Here is a 25,934-nt window from a genome sequence, read left to right as displayed (position 1 = left end):
AACATGAAGCTTGGAGGCTGGGTGCTCTCTGTTTTTAGGACTATTTACCTAGCTTAGTCTCTGGATTCCTCACAGGCTCACTATCCTGCCAGCTGCAGTCACATGTCTCAGTGGATGGATGATGGTGGTTTCTATGAAGGAATGACTGTGGAAGCCCAGAGCAAGCACCTGGCCAAACTCATATCCAAACGCTGCCCAAGCTGCCAAGCTCAGATAGAGAAAAATGAAGGCTGTCTGCAGTAAGTATGTTTTTGAGTACATTTTGGTACAAAATGTATATAAATATATATATATACAAGCACATTTCAGTAGTTCGTGGCTTGTTTGACAGATTGGATTATTTGTAGTCATGGAAGAGTGCTGATCTAATCTATTCTGCCTTCCCTCTCAAAGACACAGTTGATTTGTGTCTTCCTCACTCTTGAGGCAAGAGGCTGCAGGACAAAGTAACAACATATTTAAGGGGCTTTCCTCATCCTGGTGCACTTTAAATATGTTGGGAATGCCATACCTAAACCACTCTGCTGTTTTTTGGCATTTTCCTTAAGTAATTTGGATAGTATCAATCCTATCTCCTTTGTCAGTTAAGGAAGTACAATTCAGCATTCTTCTACCCATTTTAATTATGTGTTGATGTATGGATGTTATTTGTTGTTATTGCTAACATTCCTTTGAAAAGTTAAAAGTGGAAAGCTAGATTTGATGGAGAGAGCATATAGGTACTCACCAGGCTTACACATTGATTTTCAGTGCATGGGCAATGTGGGATCAACATTTGCGACCATAGTCGCTCTTCATGAAATCTTAGTCACATAGGGAATACCATCCAAATAGAGCTTAAGGAATGTCTGTATATCATTTTATTTGGTGTGATTGGATGTGATTCCACAGAAAGAGCATCACCCAAATCTTACTATTTATCATGTTTTGAAAGAAAAAGCATTCTCTAGCATTTGCTTTTATGTTTATCGTTAGAGCAGTGTTTCTTCCCTTTACCTTTTTAATACTGTGGTGCCACTCTGTATGGCTTTCCATGTTTTATTTATTTATTTATTTGGTCAATTTATATGGCCGCTCATCTCACATACTTGACTCTGAGCGGTGTGCAAAGTTAAAAACACAGAACAATACAACAAAATAACAAAAAACATAACAGCAAAAATCATTAAAAAATGTTAAAAACAATAAAAAAACATTAGAAACTTTCACCCCAGCCCCATGATCTGCAGGAGAGCATGCCCAATTTCCTAGCAATATAGCCACTTTGCAAGCCCCATACCCATGTTACCAGATCCCCAGGCGCGATGGCAAAGCTGTGTCTCCAGGGCCCTCTGGAAGGCCAATAGGGTCAGGGCCAATCTGACCTCAGGGGGAAGGATGTTCCAAAGGGCAACTGCTGTGGCAGAAAAGGCTCTCCTCCTGGGTCCCATCAGATGACATTCCTTTGTGGATGGGACCCAGGGCATGCCCTGCCCTTCCTGCTGGACCTGATGGGATGGGTAGATGTGATGGGGATAGGTGGTCCCTCAAATAATCCAGCACTATTGTGTTTACACTGTCCATATAACCTTTGTGTATCGTATCCTTATTCCTAGTCAGCAACCTTTTTGTCCCATATTTCTTTTGCTTTCTGAATGCTATTCAGAATGTATTTATTGTTTTGAAAATTCAAAAGTAGCATTTTCAAATGCTAGCAGAAATATTTGAAGTTTGGTAGTCAGAAATAAAAGTGAACAATTTATACTGAAATACATTTGGCAGCATGCTGTAAACATTGCTTGAAAAGTGTTTATCAATTTATCAGTTGTCCGGTCTTTGTAGTAAATTTTTGGAACAGAAATACAGGTTTAGGTAGTGGGCCAGTATAGATTGGAATTCAGTGAGTGTGTAATTAGAGATAAAGTGCAGTAGTCCCAGCAGGCTTTTAACCCATGGAGACTGGGTAATTGTCAACAGGAAGGATTAATGTAAAATAATAATAATAATTAGATTGATAATTGTGGATTTCATCAGAATTGTTGACATGGAACTATGTTTTCCTGAAATACTGAAAGTAGGTTAGCTCTCCCCACTTGGAGTTGTTTTGCTTTTAGTATGAACTATAAGTTATTCTTAGCTACTGTCTAAATACTGGTGATTTGGTTATAATTTTCACTCATTAGCATGTACTTACCCAAAACAACCCTAGACTTACTTTTGCTGTTCACTATTTCACATTAATGATCTTAAGAATGAAGTTGCTGGCCACATCTTGAACTAATTGCTCTCATTCCTGTTATATGCAGTATGACTTGTGCCAAATGCAATCATGGATTTTGTTGGCGCTGCCTGAAACCTTGGAAACCAACCCATAAGGACTATTACAATTGCTCTGCCATGGTGAGTGTATATGCAAAAGACAAGAAACTTTTCTGATAGAGGAACATTCTTTTCTAAGGAAGTATAAGTAGTATGATCTCTTTAGCGTAAGCAAGTCAAGGTATTTTTTATTTATCCAGGCATTTGGTAGATAGCATTGCTTCTGGTTTTTTTATAGTTATATAGTTACTTCTTTATTGGCTGGCTGGCTTGCTTACTGGGCTTTTATGCTGTTTGGATAATTACTAACTGTTGTGTTTTAAAAGTATAATTACAGTACATCTGTAATTTTGGGGGTTTTTTTTCCAGTGTACGTATAGCATCCACTTTGTATGAAGTGCAGTCTAAGAAATTTTAAAATAAATAATGCTTGCTGTTACTTTGGGTAACTGCATTCCGTTTCTCTCCTTCAGGTAAGCAAAGCAGCGCGACAGGAAAAGCGTTTCCAAGACTATAATGAAAGGTGCATTTTTCATCATCAAGCAAGGGTGAGGATCACTATTCTTTAGTTGAACCTGCATCTTAACAACATACTTCTATGCATTGGTCATCTTAGAATGTTTAGCTATAAACAATTCTAGTCACTGAGAGCAGTAATATGTCATCACCTTATCCAGTGAAAAGGCAATTTAGAAAGATCGATTGCTTTGCTTCAAACCGATAAACTGAAATTAAACCTTATTACTAGAAGAGAAAATGCCTTTCCACATAGTTTTTGCATTTTAGCAGGAAAGTAGGGCTCTTGCCATTTTTCATTTTGTTGTAAATACTCTGCAAGTAACCCTCCCCTCCTTTGTTTTATTGAATATTACTCTAGAAGTTTTAAATAAAAGGACCATAGATACTTTTCTGGAGTAATGTAGTAAGTAAGGGTAGATATCAGGAAAACTGATGTAGTTCTCTTCTATTTCAGGAATTTGCTATGAACTTACGAAATAGAGTTTCTACTGTCAGTGATATGCCACAGATTCGGACATTGACATTTGTTGTTGATGCCTGCAAAGTGCTGGAACAGGCACGAAAAGTAAGTCCCATCTCTCAGTGTATGCTACTTTTTTCTCTGGCATTGTCCTCTTCTTTTCAATTCTGCTTTTTTATTTTATGCTTTTTATGGCACCACAAAGGGAGTAGAAAGTATAAAAGAGGATATCCAGAACATGTGCTTAGAACTGTATTTGATGGTCAGCAGGTGAATGAAAGAGTGGAAGTAAAAGGATTTTTAAAAAACATTGGAATGGGGGAATAGTGTAAAATTAAGAGGCTAAAATGTTATTGCAACATGACATTTTAATTCATTAGAATGCAGAATAATAAGGTATGTAGACACTTTCATTCTATTCAAAGACAAAATAATATTTTGTCAAATTTACATGCAAAGTATAGTAATCATGATTGTGTCCTGATTTATTCTGAAACAATTCAGCCCTGGCTTTGATCTGAGATATGATTTTCTCTCTTAATTCTTTCAAGATCATTTCTCTGCAAACTTCTAAATCCATCCTTCCTTCCTTCCTTCCTTCCTTCCTTCCTTCCTTCCTTCCTTCCTTCCTTCCTTCCTTCCTTCCTTCCTTCCTTCCTTCCTTCCTTCCTTCCTTCCTGTTCATCTCAGTGAAGTTTTAAAATGAAATGCTATGGCACCACATCTTCTACATGAGACCCAGTGCTCCAAGTGTGCTCTGTCCATAGACTTATGATTAGTTGCTGTGTTTTCAGTTCTCTTCCTAATAAATCCAGCCTTGGAATTTGCCTGGATTGAAATTTTCATTGAGCTATCCACAAAAATTCCAAGATCCCTTTCCTAATCAGTCACTGCCTGCTCAGTTCTCATTAATGTCTGTATGACATTCAGATTTTTTATGCCAAGGTGTATTACTGTGTTCTTGCTTACACTGAATTGCATGTATCATTTTAAGGCCAATTATCTAGGTTGGAGATATTTTTTTGGAACTTTTTGAATCCATTTTTTATTTTATTACTTGGACCAGTTTGGTGAAACATCAGATTTGGCCTTCTCATTCCTTACTTCTAAGACCTATTGATGATTAGAAAATTAAAATGTAGCAGTCCCAACACTAGCTGGGGATCTCATTTTGAAGATCTTTCCAATGTGAAGATTGTTCATTTATTCCTACTCTATTTTCTGTTCAGTTACCATTACAACATCTGTCCTCTTATGGTGTAGATGTTAAGGGTGCTCAGGAGCCTTTGGTAAGGGTCTGCATGAAAATTTTTTGAAAATCTATCAGAACCCTCTTTTCTACATGTTAATTGACACCCTCAAAGAAATCTAGGTGGTTAGTGAGAGAATTTCCGCACTGATGGATAGTGAGATCATATACTACACTGTCCTTATGATACAGAAAATGCATTTCTTCAGATGATAGTTGAGAAGAATCTGTACTGACTTTCAACAAAAACTCTCCAGAAGAGTTTTTCTTTCATTCTTAAATTAGCTTTTCTTTGAATTCTTGCTAGAAAGCCTTTGTTATTCTATGGATGTTCCATAACTATGATTATACTAGAAATAATACAAAAACATGGAAATTTAACCTAGCATTATCTCTCCCCACCCCCAAGCACCTATGCTTTAAACTTGAGCTATGAAATATTCTTTTTCTCCCCTGCTCTAAGTAGGAAGGTGGGACTATGGTCAAATTAGCTTCTTCCAGCTACATGATTCTGTTACTCTCTTCTGCTCTGCCATGCTACCCACCTTCCAAATCTGCTGCAGAGGAGCAGTGTAGTGGGAATGAGGGGTCATTACCTTCTCTCTCTGCTCCTGGCATTCCACCACTAGAGAGGTTTTAACTGGAATCTGTTATTTATATGCATTATGATGTGTGATGTGTTTCAGGTCCTGGCATATTCCTGTGTCTACAGCTACTATAATCAAGACACGGAAAAAATGGATATAATGGAGCAACAATCTGAGAATCTGGAGCTGCATACTAATGCTCTGCAGATCCTTTTGGGTGAGCCATTACTGCCATGCAAATAACTCCTACTGCTTTAAGACAGGTTCAGAGAATACTGGCAATATTTGTAATATAGAGAGCATCAACTATCATAATAGTGTTTCATTATTATTGCCAATACAGATCACCTATGCCTGCAAGTTGTTCAAAATGCTGAGACAATTGTAATTACTGTGAGTTGATTATTTCTTCTGCACTTCTTTTTGTATCTTCATTATGGTGGCCAAGAAGACTTGTGTTTTATTCAATAAATGGTAAAGGCTGAGGAAGGTGGACATATGGATTATTTATGGATAAATTCTTAGTATCCAAACTAGAAAAATTGGGATAAGTGGAAATTTAATCATTTTGCATAGTTCTTCTAAATTGATCTAAAATTCATTGTAAGTGAAGTAGAATGAAAACTCTGTTTGCAACTTAGGACAATTTTGCTAATTCACCTTTACCCTTTAGATTGTTAGTATTTAGACTGCAGCTTTACTTTTTTTAAAAATAGTGAAATATCCCCCCCCCCAAAGTCTATATCACCAACAACAAAAAGGATAAAAGTGTTCATACAGTTAAGAAAAGCCAATATTATAGTGATTAATGATTAAAATAAATTAAATTTGACAAAATGAAAACTAATAGGAAAACATCCATATAATAATTATAAATAAATAACTATAGATAATAAATATTTTCAGTTATTAAGCTTATTAAATCTGGACCATATAGCACTATAGTGTGCCATCATCTGATTTTTAGAATGCAGACTTTTCAAAATTAATTAAACGCATATCCTGGATCCATTCCTTAAAATCAGGAAAGTAAGTTTCTTTCCAATTGCATAAAATTATCCTCTTTGCCGTATTGTTTTTTTACAAAAATGTATTGCAATTTTCTAAAAAATATACATAGAAAAACAATATAAAATAACAAAAAGGGTAATATCTAACAAATTAGTTATAAAATAGTAATACCAAAACAAACAAACAGAAAAGGTTAAGCAAATAAACAGAAAAAGAACCCTCCCAAATTAATATACTAAATTAATACAAATCACCTAAATATATCACATATTCACTCAATCATGTAATAACAATATATCAAATTGTGCATAGGAATTTGTCTTTTCTTGAAAAATATGAAACTATGCTAAAGGGAAAACATACAATTTTTTAATTAGTAGAAAAAAATAGCCATTGCAAAAATAGATAAATACACATTTCTTGAATCCAGTCTTTGATGTCTGGGATAACAGTATTTTTCCAGTCTCTCAATATAATTCTCTTGGCTATTCCCGTGGCCAATATAATCAGTGCTCCCCAAAAATGGCCAGATTCCACAATTTTGGAATAATACTAGACAACCCGTGACCCGGTGGGTCATTGTTTCAGAGATATTTCTTTACCTACAGAGAAACAGAATGACCAGGGGCAAAAAAGCAGTGGAAGTGTGAGCGACTTACGACTTGCTGCTGGCTTCCCCATTGACTTTACTTGTGGGAAGCTGGCAAGGAGCATCAGAAATCTTCCTTCCTTCCTTCCTTCCTTCCTTCCTTCCTTCCTTCCTTCCTTCCTTCCTTCCTTCCTTCCTTCCTTCCTTCCTACCTACCTACCTACCTACCTACCTACCTACCTACCGGTTGAATGGCCTGTAGTACGCACCCACAAAAGTGTCATTATTGTTTCTTTTCCCTTATATTTATTCAGATGCTTTCAGCAGGGTTTTTACCTTGATGTCATGAATTTCCATACAGGTGTAGTCATTCTATACATATAATACCATTCCCTCCCTTTTATTGCATTTGTTTCATTTGAACAAATTATATGTTTCCAGTACTTCCAGTTATGAGTTCAATCCCATCAGGTTTCAGTAGTACTAAGTCATATTTGCCACCTGTAATGTGACTTAGTCCCCCCTGTTTGTTCCCATACATTGAGCATTGGTGTACAGACATCTGAGCCCTTTAGTGCAGCCCTTTTAAATTTGTCTACTACATCTTCTGGGGCATTTCTAAGCACTGCTTCCTTTTGCTATGACAATCAAATATCTTCAAACAAAGAATAGTTATGCTTCATTTTCTAAACATTCTTGAACCATTTCTTTATTTATACATTTATTAAATAAAATAATTTAATTTGACCCTGATAGACAAACTTCTATATGAGATGACAAATTCCATACTTTTAAGAATATAATTTAGCATCACATTCAGACTTTATAAGATTTCTTCCTGAGATTATATTAACATATGTTTTTAAGATAAAACAAGGCTGTAACAGAACACCACCAAATGATATGAGTTAAAAAAAATGTTAACATTTCTTACATATTTATTTTTTTATATATCAAATTTGTCACCACCCATCTTGTTAGAAAACTACTCTGGGTGGCTTACAGAAAAGTTAAATATTAATTAAAAATACAATATAACAATTAGTCCTAAATAAATAATAAATATCTTCCAAGAAGTGATGGTAGCTAGAAATTATTAGGCTTGGGGAGCATCATCAGTGTGCCAGCCACCCCCAGAGTTGGTTAAAGCTCTTCTTGCCCCATGCAAGCTGGCAGAACCAGGTCTTCAGTTCTTTCTGGAAAGCCAGGAGGGTAGGGCCCACTGCATCTTTGGAGGGAGAATATTCTAGAGGGCGGGGGAAACGGCAGAGAAGGCTCTCCTCCTGGGCCCCGCTAGCCGACATTGTCTCACTGACAGGGTGTGTAACATGCTTTCTCTGCCTGACTGGGTGGGACAGGTTGATGTGATGGGGGTGAGACAATTCCTCAGGTAACCTGGACCCATCCCATGTAGGGTTTTAAAGGTAATAACCAACACCTTGAATTAGACTCGGAAGAAACTGGCACCCAATGCAGCTCCCACAGCAAAGGTGTTATACGTGCCATCCTTGGGGCGCCCAAGTTTGTGTGGCCACATTTTGAACCAGCTGTAGCTTCCAGATACTCTTCAAGAGTAGCCCCATGTAGAGTGCATTGCAATAGTCTAAATGAGAGATGACCAGGGTGTGAGTGACTGACCGGAGGGCCTCCTGATCCAGGAAAGGGCATAACAGGAAGACCCCCAGATTACGCACCAGGTCTGTCTGGGGCAGTGCAACCTGTCCAGAACCAAAGATGGTAAATCCTCAGATGCAGAAGGGCCTCTAATCCACAGCATTTTACCAGGGTTCAGCTGAAGCCTGTTGCACCCCATCCAGACCCCCACAGCCTCCAGGCACCACAAATGGGTGGTCATGGCATAAAAATCTAACATCACCAACATAAAAATCTAACATCTATCCCTTTTTAAACATAATTTGAGGGGCACAATAAACACAAAGTAATATTTCTGATAAATTAATTTCAATTTATATCATGCTTATTTCACATTCTTTTTACACTTGGACCCATTCGTTCATAAGTACCTGGGCTGCAGTTTGAAAGTTGATCTGCTTTTTCTTTCAGAAGAGATGTTGTTGCACTGCCAAGATCTTGCCTCTTCCATTCGGTTGCTCAAAGCAGAACATTTTAATACCGGTTTAGAGTTGGTTCGCAGGATCCAAGAACGGCTCCTGTCAATTCTGCATCATGCTACTCAGGTAACAACTGCCTAGGCAGGATATAAATGGTAGTTAATTTATTTTTGCCAGTTCAGTATTGCAGCAAAAGAAATGGGCTAATATAATTAGATCCAGATTCTTAATGGTTCCATTTTCTTTAGGAGGGCGATCTCTGTTGCTATATCCTTTTGATCTTTATTTTGTTGCAGGATTTCAGAGTGGGATTCCAGACCCGACAAAGCTCTGAACAGAGGGAAATTAAGTTATCCAATGTACCTAATGCCACTTCTGCTTATAAAGAGTAAGTTTTTTGGGGGGGATGATGTGAACAATAAAGCCATGATGGACAGATTTCATGTTTCTGGTGAGAAGCAGTCTGGCTAAGGGTAGCCTAATGCAAGCATATGAGCAACTATTTAAATAGATGGTATTTTTCGGTGGTCTTCATGTTAGAGTACTTTCTGTCAACCAGGAGATGATTTCCTTCTCCTGCATATAGAATAGCTTTATATTTTCCCCAATGAGCCTGGTAGATTGGAATGTCAGGTATTGTAAATCGATGATCTGATGCAGTCTTTGGAATAAATGAGGTGCTCTTGTGAGCCACAAAAGAAGCCATGTTTTTGCTGTCCCTTCGGTAATGTAATGAATTAATGTCATTTCTCCAGTTCTTGATGGAGTCAATGCAACAGTTACCTCATGTATCTCTTAAGAATAACATTGGTAAAAACAAATGTGGAGTTGAATTCTGTTATATTTTAGAAAATCTGATATACTGATTGTGGATGTTAGCATTTAAAGCGGAGGCAGGCAGTCTGCATTTATGAACTATGTTGCTTTTGAATAGCTGAAGGCAGTATCTATCTATCTATCTATCTATCTATCTATCTATCTATCTATCTATCTATCTATCTATCTATCTATCTATCAAACTTATCCCCGCCCATCTCCCCCCAATGGGGGACTCTGGGCGGCTTACAACAGAATAAAACAAATAAATACATAGTTAAAATTTATAAAAAAAACACACACAGAGTAAAAGGAAGAGGAAAGATCCAGGAGGCCGACGGAAGCAACACCGGGCCTCTAGGGGGCTAGCCAACCCCATATCTGATGACCTCCCTCCCCACCCCAGGCCAGATGGCAAAGCCAGGTCTTCAAGTCCCTCCGAAAGGCCGGGAGTGAGGGGGCCTGTCTCACCTCTGGGGGCAAGATGTTCCAAAGGGCAGGGGCTACAGCAGAGAAGGCCCGCCTTCTGGACCCCGCTAGTTGGAGTTCTTTTCCTGAGGGGGTCTGGAGCATGCCCTCTCTGTGTGATCAGGTGGGACGGGTTGAAATCGTGGGGAAGAGGCGGTCCCTCAGGTAGCCTGGCCCCATGCCATGTAGGGCTTTAAAGGTGATAACCAACACCTTGAATTGGACCCGGAAGCAAACCGGTACCCAATGCAGCTCACGGAGCAATGGTGTTATATGGATCCTTCTTCAGACCCCAAAAATAGCTCGTGCAACTGCATTCTGGACCAGCTGAAGCTTCCAGATACCCTTCAAGGGTAGCCCCATGTAGAGCACATTGCAGTAGTCTATCTGGGAGATAACAAGGGCATGAGTGACCATTTGAAGGGCATCCCGATCCAGGAAAGGGTGTAACTGGCGCACAACCTGGAGCTGTGCAAAAGCCCTCCTGGCCGTGGCTGCCACCTGCTCTTCAAGCAGGAGCCGTGAGTCCAGGAGGACCCCAGGTTACGCACTGGGTCTGTCTAGGGCAGTGCTACCCCATCCAGCACCAACGATGACAACGTCCTGGATACAGAGGAGCCATTAACCCACAGCCACTCCGTCTTACCAGGGTTCAGCTGGAGCCTGTTGTTCCCCATCCAGACCCTTACAGCCTCCAGGCACTGTGAGAGGGTGGTCACGGCATCACTTACCTCACCAGGGATGGAGATATATAATTGAGTATCATCAGCATACTGATGATACCTCATCCCATGATGATGGATGATCTCACCCAGCAGTTTCATGTAGATGTTGAAAAGGAGCGGAGAGAGAACCGAACCCTGCGGCACCCCACAGAGGAGGGGCCAAGGATGGGACCTCTCGCTCCCTATCACTGCTGACTGGGACCGGCCCCGAAGAAAGGGGGTGAACCAGCACAAGACTCTGCCACCCACCCCCAAATCCCTGAGCTGTCCCAATAGGATACCGTGGTCGATATCATCGTCATGTAAATGGAAAGTCCATTTTTTTGCTTTTTTTTTTGCCCCAATTTTAGGAAACCTTTTTAAAACTGTTTTATATTCAGTAAGCCTATCCATTCTTAGCAGTCTTTATTTCATTAGTTCCTTACTAAAAATCAGTAGAAATTCATACTACTGAATTTTAGCAGCAAAGTCCTGGGAGGCCCTGGGAACTACAGAAAATATGATTTGGGGACCACCAATAGCTAATCGAGAAATTTCTAATGAGGAAAATCCTTACCGGCTCATTTCAAGCATATTGGGGTGACACTCTTGCTTGGCTCAAGAAGAATCCTTTTGGAATTTAGAGGACTGCTGTAACCCAAAAGAGAACTAACACTAAATTTGTTTCTGCACAGGCTGGTTTTTGATGAAGGATCTGATTCACCTGATACAGATGATGGGGGCAAAGAGGAAGATGAGGATGAAGATGAGTATGTTCCAGAGTGGCAAGAGGAGTATGATGATGAAGATCTTGATGATGATGATATTTCCTATGATGATGAATCAGAGAATCTAGAGAGAGATTCCTTTTTTTTTGGAGATGAAGATGAACCATATGATTAGGGTTCGGCTCCAGACTCCCCAAATTCACCAACAAATTCTGGAGAAGAGGAACCTTCAGGCAACTTTGTCCCTACTGCATTCTGCTTCTATCATTGTCAAAAATAGCAGGGAAAGGATTTCAGTCAAGTGGGAGTCAATTATACAATCATTTACAATGAAGGGCACTTTCTCTTTGAGATAGATACCTTGTGGCTGTTCGTAAAATTCACTGTGCCTGATTACATATGAAGTTCATTAGCCAAACAAACAAAAAAAATTGGGGGGCAGTGAGGCTGCAGGACTGCAAGCTTTTTTAGGGAATAAGACTAGGCTCCAGTCTAGGAAAAAGTCTGACCATTGCCTCAACTCCAATGCAAGCTTCAATTTTAAGAGAGCACTGGATGTCATCAGTTTATGTGAGAGTTTGCACATCATCCTTTCCCATATTTCCTGTACCTTATTGCCCATTGGTTACTATTATGCAGAAGTTTTATTTGACAAATGTATTTGAGATTATTATTTTGCCCAGCATTAACTTAAAATTCTAGAACATAATAGCAATACAGCCTTATTTATGAGTGCCAGTTCAGTCAGATTTGTTCTCCAATAGTGATTCATACAGTAAATACATGGAAGCGCTAACGTGTGTGTATGTACACACACATGCAATGTCTCTAAGAGGCCTCTTGTCTGCCAGAGCAATTCTCATTTCCATTCTAGCACAGGCCCAAAACTATGAACAGAGATTTTAATTTCATTTCAATATAAATTGTTCTGTAAGATTCAGTGCACAGGGACAATGGTACTCTCTAATTAGTGAAAAGGCAACTTAGGTCATTGAATGTGCCTGAATCACTTGAATTGCATCTCAGCATTTGTGCTAAGATTGTGTGTGTGTGTTTGTGGGCATGCGTGCATTTGCACGCTTGCATAGAATGCTTGCCTATGAACATTGGTAAAGCTTTTTTTTTTTTTAGTCCCAAATTCAGTTAAAATGCCCTGCTCTGGCCCTGCTGGATAAATCTGTAGGTTGCCAATGTTCTGAACTGAAATGGTTTTGTATTTTGTATGGAACTCTTTCACGAAGAGATCTTTTCTTTAGTGTTCCTTTGCCATTTGGAATGCATTCTGCAGATGGGAATTTCGCAGGATGTAGAGGTTTAGAGGGTTCATATATATAATATAAATACATATATAAATATATATATGTGTGTGCGTGTGTGTGTGCGTGCGTATGCAGGAGCTAAAATTGTTCAGAGTATTATGCTTTATCTTTTCTTGAAAATGAAAACCCAGAAATATACAACTTCTGTTTATGAAATAAACTGGTTTTCTTCTGTTGCTCTTTTTATATGCTTTTCTTCGATTCTGCTTTCCACACTTTTGCTATCCTTGTTTCTTAGGGCCAAATAATGTTAAATGAGGATGGGAAGGTTGTTGCTGGGAGAAGCCCCATATAATCGTGGGAGTATCTAGTTAAAGGAAATATTTGCCATGATACCATTTTCTCAGTTTCTCCAGCCCAGCCCAGCCCAGCCCAATTCTAATACTTTATGGTTTACAGAGAACAGGAGAACTTGTGTGTGCAATGTCACAATATCCATCTTTATATTCTAGATTAGAGCAAGTATGGGGTGTAATGGTATGTGGGAATGACCTTGTGACACAGGAGGAAGAGCTGCAGACTAGGCAACTATCATGTAAAAGTCCACAAAAGCAGAGGGAATGTGGGAAGTGTTTCACAAGGGACCCTCCCTAGTTTTCTGGAGAGTAAAAGGAAATGAGAGGAGGAATACTTTCAGATTTGCAAAATTCTGTTAATGTAACCTTACAATAAAGATAGAGCTAGTATTTATTGTCGTACTTCTTGTCTGGACTATCTCTAAGGGCTAACATGGGTTACACATAATATCTAATTTGACCCAAAATAATTTTTTAAGAAAAAGAAAAATAGCATAGTCTCCAAAGTGGAAACAGTTGTGCAATAGTGGATGTCTATCAGTTATAAATTATGAATACATACAGTCAGGTCCAGAAATATTGGGACATCGACACAATTCTAACATCTTTGGCTCTATACACCACCACAATGGATTTGGAATGAAACAAACACAATGTGCCTTAACTGCAGACTGTCAGCTTTAATTTGAGGGTATGTACATCCAACTCAGGTGAACGGTGTAGGAATTACAACAGTTTGCATATGTGCCTCCCACTTGTTAAGGGACCAAAAGTAATGGGACAATTGGCTTCTCAGCTGTTCCATGGCCAGGTGTGTGATATTCCCTCAGTACCCCAAGTACAATGTGCAGATAAAAGGCCCAGAGTTCATTTCAAGTGTGCTATTTGCATTTGGAGTCTGTTGCTGTCAACTCTCAAGATGAGATCCAAAGAGCTGTCACTATCAGTGAAGCAAGCCATCATTAGGCCGAAGAAACAAAACAAACCCATCAGAGAGATAGCAAGAACATTAGGCGTGGCCAAAACAACTGTTTGGAACATTCTTAAAAAGAAGGAACGCACCGGTGAGCTCAGCAACACCAAAAGACCCGGGAGACAACGGAAAACAACTGGTGGATGACCGAAGAATCCTTTCCCTGGTGAAGAAAACACCCTTCACAACAGGTGGCCAGATCAAGAACACTCTCCAGGAGGTAGGTGTATGTGTGTCAAAGTCAACAATCAAAAGAAGACTTCACCAGAGTGAATACAGAGGGTTCACCACAAGATGTAAACCATTGGTGAGCCTCAAAAACAGGAAGGCCAGATTAGAGTTTGCCAAACGACATCTAAAAAAGCCTTCACAGTTCTGGAACAACATCCTATGGACAGATGAGACCAAGATCAACTTGTACCAGAGTGATGGGAAGAGAAGAGTGTGGAGAAGGAAAGGAACTGCTCATGATCCTAAGCATACCACCTCATCAGTGAAGCATGGTGGTGGTAGTGTCATGGTGTGGGCATGTATGGCTGCCAATGGAACTGGTTCTCTTGTATTTATTGATGATGTGACTGCTGACAAAAGCAGCAGGATGAATTCTGCAGTGTTTCGGGCAATATTAGCTGCTCACATTCAGCCAAATGCTGCAGAACTCATTGGACGGCGCTTCACAGTACAGATGGACAATGACCCAAAGCATACTGCAAAAGCAACCAAAGAGTTTTTGAAGGGACAGAAGTGGAATGTTATGCAATGGCCAAGTCAATCACCTGACCTGAATCCCATTGAGCATGCATTTCACTTGCTGAAGACAAAACTGAAGGGAAAATGCCCCAAGAACAAGCAGGAACTGAAGACAGTTGCAGTAGAGGCCTGGCAGAGCATCACCAGGGATGAAACCCAGTGTCTGGTGATGTCTATGCATTCCAGGCTTCAGGCTGTGATTGACTGCAACGGATTTGCAACCAAGTATTAAAACGGGAAAGTTTGATTTATGATTATTATTCTGCCCCATTACTTTTGGTCCCTTAACAAGTGGGAGGCACATATGCAAACTGTTGTAATTCCTACACCGTTCACCTGAGTTGGATGTACATACCCTCAAATTAAAGCTGACAGTCTGCAGTTAAGGCACATTGTGTTTGTTTCATTCCAAATCCATTGTGGTGGTGTATAGAGCCAAAGATGTTAGAATTGTGTCGATGTCCCAATATTTCTGGACCTGACTGTACTTTGTTTATTTTAATTGTGGATACTGAAGTTTAAGTGTTTTTAATTTGAGATAGTCTTCATGCAACATTTCTGTTCTCTGCTTTTATATATGCCATAGCTTTAAATTCACTGTGCCAGCAAATGTACCCATTATTATCATTTACCGTATGTCTGTATATCACTTGTCAGCTTTTAAGGAGAGAAAGCATGAGTGATAGCTTTTGAAGTGTTTCAGAGAAAAATATATATAGCTTGTGCATATATAAAAAATTAGGCATTGTAAAAGGTGCTCTTAGTTACCTCCCCCCCTCTAAAAAAATGGATATATAGGATATTTGGAGCTGGGCACAAACATTTGTTTTCGGCTAACAAATCAGATGCAGGTAGTTCTTGACTTATGACTACAATTGGGACCAGAACGTCTGTTGCTAAGTGAGGTGGTCATTAAGTGAGTCATGCCCGATTTTATGACCTTTTTTGCCACAGTCATTAAGCGAATCATTGTGATCATTAAGTGAATCACATGGTTGTTAAACAAATTCGCTTCCCCCATTGACTTTGTTCTTTGAAAGCTGGCTGGGAAGGTTGCAAATGGCAATCATGTGACCCTGGGACACTGCAACCATCATAAATACATGCTGGTTGCCAAGTGCATGAATTTTGATCACATGACTGCAGGGATGCTCTGATGGTCATAAGTGTGAGGACTGTTTGTAAGTCACTTTCAGTGCCATTGTAACTTCGAATGGTTGCTATACAAATGGTCATAAATTGAGGACTACCTGTAATACATTTCAAACTACCAACATTGATGAAACTTTGAGAGTCATTGGCTAGATTTACACATGCTAAGCCATAGTTCATTAAATGATGGTTGACTAAGACACACATGGTTTTACACACCTTACAAAACCGTACGCCATATTTACAAGCCACAATGTTCACATGCTGCTCAAACATAAATAAGCTACATTAAATTTGGTACAATGTATGAACTCAGCCCCTTAATTGCTTGGTTGAATACCACTGTTGCTGAAAACCAGAAATACCACTCCACCCTACAAAAATGATGCCCACAAAATACCCTTAGTTAAAGAGAAGATGGTTCAAGAATACCCTAATTTGGCAGTCTGTGAAGAGGAAGCTAATCTATACCTACTAAGACAAGACAGGCTTAAATACCATCACTTTGGGGTCTGGGGCTTGGAGTTCGGAGGCATGCAGACCTGAAACTATTTGCTGGCTAGGCCAGTATCTGGAAGACACCAGAGCAATTTCCTGCCTCATCTGAACAGTATGGTTCGGGATGTATGGATCCTTTAACAAAAATACTTTGAATGGCACGTGAAATGTATTAGCAATGTTACCAAGAGGGTACATGTGAAAAAAATACCTTTTATTGGGAGCCCAATTCTGGAGAAGATAATGGATGTGTTTTTTTAATTGGAAGGAGAGGAGCAATCATCACCCATCACAGGAAAACCAATAGATTTCCACCTCTTGGGGAAAAAGCCCATTTTGCAATGATGTAGCCAATTTTTACAATCAACAGTGAACTTAATGGATGCCCACATGCCCACACTCCCCAAACCTTGTATTTGCCCAGTCCTATGGCTGTGTGCCTGCATATTACAAACAGTAACATCAATACAGTGAGATGGATTAAAGAACAATATAAGATGGTTTCATGGAGTCACTCCAAATTTAATAATTTCAACAGGCATTGTTGATAGATAAATCTATCCCAGCCCCCCCCCCCCCCCCAAGAATTGGCAAACAACTTCCATATTGCTGTAGAGAAAACTACCTGGAGTATCCATGAAGTTATCTGGAGTTGAGCTAGTGACCTTATTTTATTTTACTTGGGGGATGAGGAAGGCAACAACGCAGGTTGGAAGACAATGCAAAATAGACATGTTCTCTCTCAAAGCCCCCTTGTCTGGGTGAAGGTGCATTCACTATCTCCATCCAAGAGATGCGGGGGGGGGGGGGCTGAAATTTAAGAAATTCTGTAAATTCTGAAGTAGCTGGGAGCAATTAAAATACTTGTCCATGTTTGAGTGGACTGCTAATTAAATGTGTTCCATACCTAAGAGCTATTGTGTGTGTATATTTCCTGCACTGTATTCTAGATTAATAGTAGTTTAAAGAAAATAATGTGTTAGTAAACATGGTCTCAAAGAATGCCTGCTTCCTATCCTTGAGTGAATTAAATTCATATGCATGAAAAACCCATGAAGATAAGATTTAAATGAATTCATACAAGCAGATGGTGATGCTGCAGAATGTTGCTCAGTTAAGGTAGTCAAACTTGCCAGGTTGGACCAAGAAGCTTCACAAGGTTGCACTGGGAATACAAAAGGCAGGTGACCTGAGGACAAAAGGTGCAATAATCTCAGTGCCTTGCATGTCGAAAAGAGAACTAATGACATTGTCCCTTGACTCTTACTTTTTCCATCTTCTTTAAAGTGCTTTATTCCTGTAAGCAGAGTTTTTAAAAAAGAAAACAATGGTTTCACTGTTCTGTGGCAAGCAATCCATTTCAAAGAGGAAAAAGTTGTGTACATTGTCCACTTGATGATCAGACATTTTAGGAGACATGAATGAGAAGAGACTGAACAGCAGAGCCTCAAATATTTGGCATACGCTGCTCCTGGTTAAAAACAGTCAAGAGGCAGGTGAGGACTGCATAATACTTGCACCTTTTTGAAAAAAATCTCGAGCCTGCTTTGAAGTTGTGTTGCATGTTTTGCTTCAGAATTCTAATGAGCGGCAACACGCTGTTGTTCAAAAGAGACTTTGTACACATTCAGATAAACTGTGATTTGTATATGCATTCTAGGACTGCTACAGTACTGAAAACAGATTTCAGGTTAAGTGTATGATCACAAGAATAAAAGCGTCATTTAAAATCCTTTGAGGCTGTTTCTGTCATAAATGTGAAGAGTTGATTACACATTTCTTTGCTGTTTTATTAAAGTTCTTAAATGTAATAATATCTGGAATAGTTCTTTTTAAAGCAAACTATGATTCAGACTTAGACAAAATGCAGTTAAACCACATGTATTAATCTAGAATAATTTACTTAACCTTACATATACAGTATTCATTGCTTAATGACCTTCTCTTTTGTTAAAAATGAGACACAGAGTAAAATCTTCTAGCCTATGTCAGAATTTTCCATAATGTCATAGCTAGTTAACACCTATTTTCCTGTTTTAAAATGGATTTAATATGATTTTAGCTTTTTTCTTTTTTATTGTTGTTATAAATCTTGATACATTGTATTGTTTCAGTACAGTGATGTTTATACAATATTAATTAACAATTATTGACATGCTATTATTTAGATAACTTAGAGTATTAGAAACAGAGAAAACAGAGATAAGTATTCTATCAATATTAACTACAATTTAGGATGTTAATATCACAAGCATAATTATTAGACTTTTTCTTCCAGAGTTGAATATAACATTGAGAAAAAACTGCTGTGAATTGTATCAAAGTATTTGTTGTATGATAAAGGTTTCAATCTTAAGCTGATTACTTAGTATTAAAGTAACCATTGTATTATTACTTTGTGTGTGTGTGTGTGTGTGTGTGTGACATACATGTTAATAAAAGGAAAAAATAAACGAAGCAAATTTAACAACAATTAAAATACCAAAAATAGAAAAGGAAAAGGAAAAAAAAAACCTATTGGGTTTCTGACTTCCCCCTTTTTATACATCTGCTAATTTACAATATTTGCAGACATTTAGGCCCCCTTAGAAGACAGACTGTAAGTGGTTATATTTGCCATGCTGTGTGATATATTATATGTATGGGAACTATTCTTGCTCAAATCTGATTAAACTTCGTTGTGTATATACACTGTTAGTTTTGCCATTGGTGCATATTCTCCAGGTTTGAGTTCCCAATCCGATGTTGTTGGAATTGTATCTTTTTTCCAATGTTGAGCAGAATTTATTCTCCCTGCTGTAAGCATATATCTCATTATATTAAGATGTTTCTTGTTGATTTTTTCTGAGATTATACCTAGTAAGGAAAGTTGTGGCTTCATTTCAAATTTAAATTTCAAAATTTTCTGCATTGTACTATGTAGGTTTTTCCAGTACCCTTGGTGTTTTTTTTTTTACATGACTATCACATTTGGTAAAATGTTCCTTCTATTTCATGGTATTTCCAACACTTATTACTGTATGATTTCTCTATCTTAGATATTATTGATGGAGTTGTATACAATTTGTAGAACATTTTGTACCAATTTTCCTTTAAGTTATAACTTGATGTAAATTTTGTAGACTTAGTCCACAATACTTCTCATTGTTGTGTTGAAACTGTTTATTTAAAATTTAGCATCCATTTGTTATACAACTTTTTTGTTTGTTCTGTCTCTATATCATATCTAGGTAAAAGTTTATATATGCACGTAATACATGGGGTTGGTTTTGTATGAGTGTTTCAAATTCTGTGTTTTTTCTTAATATCCCTTCTTCCTTACTGAGACCTGATTTTATCCTTCCAGCAATTTGTAACTACATCAACCATGGTATATCCCAGCCTTCACTAAGTAGTTCTTGCTGTGTTTTTAATCTATTCATAGAGTCTGAGTGAACCATATCTGCATATCTAATTACATTTTCCTTGCTGTAATTAACTCCAACATGAAAAGCATTTGAGGGAGAAGCTAGAACTGAAATTGTTGGGCTCATTATTCCTTTTGTAGAATTTCATACTTTTATTGAACTTTGCCTTTTTATATCTTTTAAAATTTTTATCCTCCTTTGTATCTCTATCCCATAAGCATCTGTGAAGTCCATTTGCTAAGTTGGCCAATGGACTTTTCCAGATGCTTTGGGTTTTTGTTTTTAATGCTTTTAAATTTTTTTGCACACATTTCCTTGATTGTCTTTTGTTACCTAATTTTATTGCAGAATAAAAACTTCAGTTTAGCTATAGATACAGGAATTGGGGACATTATAATTCCCATAATTAAAAATTATATATAATATTATTTTTAAGTGCATTTAATAATAATGAATGAGTTATAAAAATACTTGATGGATAAAATAAGGAAGTAGGTTAAGATAAACTTTTGTTCCATAGGTCACCTCAGCAGCAAAATGCCTAGGACTGGGTTGATGAAGTATTAGTGCAAGGTGTCCACTCATGTGCTGGAGCGATCAGGGTTTTCCAGTTATCATAGGGCGATCGTATCTGGTCAGCAACAATCCAGACGGGATACAGAAAATCCTAACGTTTTGTGATGGTTCGGATTTTTGCAGCCCAGACAAAATAGCCCTAGTTATCTTAAAACGCGCGCAGAAAGCTCGGAGTGTTTGAAGAAGGGTTCAGAGCGGTGCACAGTACGACATGAGACACTTCATGTAACGGCACACGCACCGTTGGGAGGCAGCACTGTTGCAGCGCGCGGAAGCCACCGGAGGTCCCGGAGGAAGCCGGCAAGGTGGGGCGGGGCGGCGCTGCGGAGGCTGGAGCTGATGTCAGGCGCGGCGGCGCCCGCTGCTGCTTCTGCGCGCAGTGCATTGTGGGCGAATCCCGCTAGCAGAGCCGCCGCCTCCTCCTCCTCCCTTCTGCCGCCGCGGACCCATCCCGAGGCCGGTGCGGGAGGGGGGAGGATGCTCCCGGGGCGGCCCCCACAGGAGGAGGCAGCTTGCCAGACAGTCCCAGGCAGGGCAGGGAGCTACTCGCCGGTGCCGCACTGACTGAGGGCAGCTGGTAGAGGATGCACCACCCTCACCAACGGCTGCGGCAAGGACCAGGTGAGCGCCGAGGGAGGGGCGGGCCGGCCCGCAGACTGGGGGATTTCGAGGCGGGACCGCGGTCCCGCCACCCCCTTAATCAGACACTTGGGGGAGCGAGGAGGGGGCTGGGGCCCAGGAGGTAGGGCCGTGCCTGGACCCCTCCTCTGAAGTGTGGCCTAGTGGTGCATTTTGGGAGTTGTAGTTCTTCTCTCCCCTTCGAGGGCGGGGGAGACAGGAGCCTCAGCGTGGCGGGGATCTAAGCTCCCAGGATGCCTCGGGGCGGGATTGACGATATTTTTGGCCAGTCGCGATTCGGAGCAGCCTCTGGGTGGTGGATGCGAGTGGCAAAAGAAGGAGGCGAGTTTGGACAAACTGCAGTGCAGGCAGAGGGGGGAGGTGAGGGGCGGGGCTTCTCAAGGGCGGGCCGCGTGGTTTACCTGAGAGATGGGGGCGGGGCTCCGATGGTTGACTTTTATCGCCTCGGGGAACCAGTAGAGGGGAGGGTGGAAGTAACGGATCTGTCTGGGCATCTTTTAGCCATGATGGGTGTAGAGGGAGAACATGAGTCATAGAATAATCTGAGTTGGGAATCTTCCCGGAGCAGCTCCGGTAAAGAGACCATACAAAGTTTGTATATGGAAGATGTGCCCTCTTCGAGGAAGTGGAGCTGTATTTCTTGCTCAGGGGCTTTGGAAATTTTCAGGTACTCCAGAAATCATAGGGCCTCTGCTTTTGGAAAGCCTACATTAACTTTACGAAAGAAAGCAGTGATGATGAGGCCGTTGTATGCACACTTCTGCCTCCTCAACTCTGCTTATCCCTTAGATATTACTGTAGAAGCATGAGGCACATGTGCCCCTGTATATCATTTAAAACATACACTATCCTTTGGATTTGTCAGTAGGAGCATCTTTAAAAAATTATTAATCCTGACCATTAGCACAGACTGATGCTTTAAATATATGTTGAATGCAATGGAAAGAATAGATATGTTTGAATTTTGCAAAAAGGCTGGGATCTGAGTTTAGGAAATTATGGTGGAGTGTTAAATGGTAAACTTGCTTAGATATGGTGACTTTTTTCCCCCAGTTCCTTTAAGTTGTTCTTATGGAGGAGGGGTGCAGACATGAGAAAAGGTCACAAAAAGGCTTTACAACTTGAGCTGAATAGATAGCACAGTTCAATTTGGGATGAAACTTCTGAGTATCTGATAACATAAAACTTTTATGTGGCAATCATGCATTAGTTGCAGGTTCCTCATTCTTTTAGATTCAAGTTCTGCGCTTGCAAATGGGAACTTTCTCTTATTAGTTCTTATTCCATTTTGTACTTTAAACCATTGCTATCTCCTTTTTTTCTTTAGATCCATTTCAGTTATTCTTTTTTATCACTAATCTTTTGTTCATATTATTATATATCAGTTTTGTTTTGAGTGCTTTCTAATTTGCCACCTCCTCTCAAATATGATATTTTGCTACACATATATCTTTCCAGATACAGTAGTTTACAGTGATAGGCAATCTAGTCACTTCTTAAGTTTTGAATGTCATGCTTCTGCTTTTTGGGGGTGAATAGTGCATTATGCTAAATACTGATAATTTTCTTGCTAGATTCATATATTCCATGGCATACTCTAGACATCTGCTCACTGTAAGAACATAACTAGTTCATGGATCCAAATATACTAAATGACTGTCAAGCTGAATAGTGATTTGAGATAGCAAAAAATATTTGTCAATAAAATTAGTTCAAACAAACAGATTCTGACACTGTTTAGAAACACTGATGCTGCATGCTATAATTGGGACTCTTATGCTAGTGTCCCAGGATGGCGTTTCCAGACAAGAAGAAAATTTAAAATAAAATTATAAAATTTATATTGTTATAGAAATCTCAGGTTATTAACATTTAGACTACAATGCAGTCTAAATGTTAGACTAAAGTCCAGTCTCAAAAAGAATTTTGTAAAACTCTAATACATTCTAAAATGATACACAAACTGAAACTATCAGATTAGAACTATATCTTTCTTGAGATTATAAGAAACTGTGTTCTATAGAGGAATATCAAACACAATATTATCTATGGTGAGTAAAGGTGGCCTTCTAGAATTTTAGGCAGAAGTTTCCCCAGCTCTGTTGGCAAAGTCAGGGGCTGAATTTGAAAACCTTTAGATCTGAAACATATATTTTACCTATGACCTGCAACTTCTAATAACTGGAAGATGATGCATTAGAACATTGTACTAAAATTAATGTGTTTACAATGAATATAGAGCCATTTTCTCTTGTTCCACTAGAAGGTGGGTCCAGTCAATACAATTGATTGGTAATGAATGTACATCAAAAGGAAGTGCTACTGCATAAATAACATCAAATTTGATGTCATTCAGTGATATTCATTAAAATAGATGGCTTCAAAAAAGATTGGCTAATGTAACAAAATGTAGGGTATCATGGAGCCAGGTGACCTAGTGAAATAATTACTCTATTTTTTATCCAAAAGTTTATTGGCAGTATTTTAATTTTTATTATTTTATTTTATTATTTCTAATATAAAATCAGCTGCCACAACTCAACTAAAACTTATATATAAATGCTAGGTGGTGATATATGTCTTTCTTATGTTTTAGGAACATAGGCATGCAGTATTCCTTTTCCTAAGAATTAATCTCAGGTTTTGTATTTTTTACTGCTTTTACTAACCATCAACTTAGATTATATGTATTTTTAAAATCTGGTTCATATCCTTTAGTTCTTACTATCTGATTATATCAAAGCTTTAATATTATTAAAGCTTCCCGCCCCTGTTATTTCAGCCCGCCCCACTTGGTCTGGCAGAAGGGGCATGTTGCAGACCCCACCAGTCAAGGAATTTCGACTGGTGGGATCTAGGCGGAGGACCTTTTCTGCTGTGGCCCTTGCTCTATGGAATGATCTTCCTCCCGAGGCGTGGTGTGGCCCCACTTTCATGGCCTTTAGGAAAGGTGTGAAATCCTGGCTATGCCAGAAGGCCTGGGGGCTGGATGGGGGCTCGCATCAGTGGAAGTGGCTTGTGAGGTAATTGATTTTACCACCACCCCCATCATCTTGAGTGCAGTATTTATGTATAGGGTTTGTTTTTAGTGGATTTTAATGGATTGAGTACTTATTTATTTATGGGGTATTTTAATTGTTTATAGGTTCTTGATTTTTAATTGTGAGCCGCCCAGAGTCACCCATTGGGGGAGATGGGCAGCATACAAATTTAATAATAATAATAATAATAATAATAAAAAAAAAATAAATGGCAGAGAATTGTCATTTTTGGAGCAACACCTTGTTAACTGACAAACATAGTAGCTAAGTATACTAAAGAGATAATTGACCTGCTTGGAGTGCTGGGTTGAACCTGCCATCGTCCCTGGAAGCCATTGGGAGTAAGCATTTGAATAGGGAAGCCCTATCTCCTGACTTATTTTCTGCATACAGGAGGGAGTGGGCTTTCTGCCTGTAAGAGCATTGGTAGGATTGTATTTTCTCATTATGACCTATATCCTGCTTTTCCCCTTCAAAGGAAGGCAAAGCATACAGATGCTGGAGCCAACTTATGCTTCTCAAAGGGAATAGATGAGACTTGATGAAGATAAAACTAGATGTAGCTGAGGGGCCTTGGAGCAGTGGGAGGGGTCTTAACTGATGTCTAGAAATTCCCTATCCCCAGTATAAGGGCTATGTGGTAAATTCTTGGATGAAAAAGAAGGTTTCCTAGTACAAGTAAATTTTAAGATGTGATTTCTGTAAAATATATGAATTGATTGTTTACAGTGATCTGTATTAAAAGTTGACTTGCATGTGGGAGTTAAACTAAGCATGTGAAGGCCAGTCCTGATAGCCCTCTGTATAAAAGGCATTATTGCAAGGTTTATACCTTTAATCTGAGTCATTTCCTTAACACAATTTCTGTCTCCTCAGGTAGTACTAGAGCCAACTCCATTGGCATTAATGGAGGTTTTTTTTTTTTTTAATGTTTGTATGGAGAAGGTATTTAGCGAAGTAAATGTTGGGGGGAATTAAGTTTTACCCCCTCGTTGTTTACGCTACTGTAAACAGAATTCAGAAGTGGAGCTGCATGCTACACATTTATTTATTTATTTATTTATATTTCAAATTTTCACTGCCCATTTCATTGCCCATTTCATGCAGAACAACTCTTTAACACACGATATGATATATTACTATATAGCTCAATAATAGTAACAGTTTCTGGGATCTTACCTAGCACAGCTACATAATATGCTCTAACTGAAGATTTCAAGGATTAGATTTGGATCTTTACATGAAAAACCTGTGAGTTGCCACTGAGCTGTAACCTCTTTTACTAATAAAGATAAATAGACTTGAGACCTAAGGTATATCACATATGATTGTAAGCCACAATATAGTTTAAACTATATTATGCTTAGAATATACCTACTGAAATCAGGAAAAATAGTTCTGACTAAAAGATCCTCATGATAATAATGGATTTAGGCTGCTAAGTTTCTAAAAATAATATTTCAGAGTTGGGAAATGTGCAAAATAATTTGACCAAGGTTTTCTACCAAATTAGAGTTTTTAATGTTACAGAACATGATGTATAGTCATTAACTGTATTTAATATATTTCATTTATATTTACACTAAATTAGTTTTTTCCCTCCCAATCAACTTTTACTTGGGACCATTTATTTCTTGTGGTGCATAACTCAGCATAATTCTCAAAATACCAAGTACAGGCTGCAGCCAAACAAGAGTACATCCCCCTAAGCTTTATAAAATCAAGCATGATGTAAGTAAAATATATGTATGTATGTATGTAAGTATTTTCTTCTTATAATAC

At 38.9% G+C, this 25,934-nt stretch overlaps 2 protein-coding genes across 3 annotated transcripts in view; both read left to right on the top strand.

Moving 5' to 3' along the window:
* Positions 1-12,980, top strand: part of LOC103064951 (cullin-9) — a 70,143-nt gene extending 57,163 nt beyond the window's left edge. The window contains exons 34-41 of one of the 2 annotated variants that reach the window (XM_088148002.1): positions 76-239; positions 2,286-2,379; positions 2,772-2,846; positions 3,272-3,382; positions 5,213-5,330; positions 8,781-8,911; positions 9,082-9,173; positions 11,469-12,980. In XM_088148002.1, the coding sequence (XP_088004128.1) occupies positions 76-239; positions 2,286-2,379; positions 2,772-2,846; positions 3,272-3,382; positions 5,213-5,330; positions 8,781-8,911; positions 9,082-9,173; positions 11,469-11,676 (993 nt within the window). In that variant the 3' untranslated portion in view covers positions 11,677-12,980. Of the gene's footprint in view, positions 1-75; positions 240-2,285; positions 2,380-2,771; positions 2,847-3,271; positions 3,383-5,212; positions 5,331-8,777; positions 8,912-9,081; positions 9,174-11,468 lie in introns of both variants that reach the window. The other variant, XM_088147995.1, reaches the window with a different exon arrangement.
* A 7,799-nt stretch (positions 12,981-20,779) lies between these two features.
* TTBK1 (tau tubulin kinase 1) overlaps positions 20,780-25,934 on the top strand; it is a 129,951-nt gene continuing 124,796 nt past the window's right edge. The window contains exon 1 of the mRNA XM_088147982.1: positions 20,780-21,093. The gene's annotated coding sequence lies outside the window, so the exon portion shown is untranslated. The remainder of the gene's footprint in view (positions 21,094-25,934) is intronic.

Source organism: Python bivittatus, unplaced genomic scaffold, assembly GCF_059951505.1.
Source record: "Python bivittatus isolate LINGU-HERP-01145 unplaced genomic scaffold, Pbiv_v1 ctg000020_np1212, whole genome shotgun sequence".
NCBI lineage: Eukaryota > Metazoa > Chordata > Lepidosauria > Squamata > Pythonidae > Python > Python bivittatus.
Note: the sequence above shows the minus strand (reverse complement) of the source record. Positions and strands in the feature narration are given on the sequence as shown.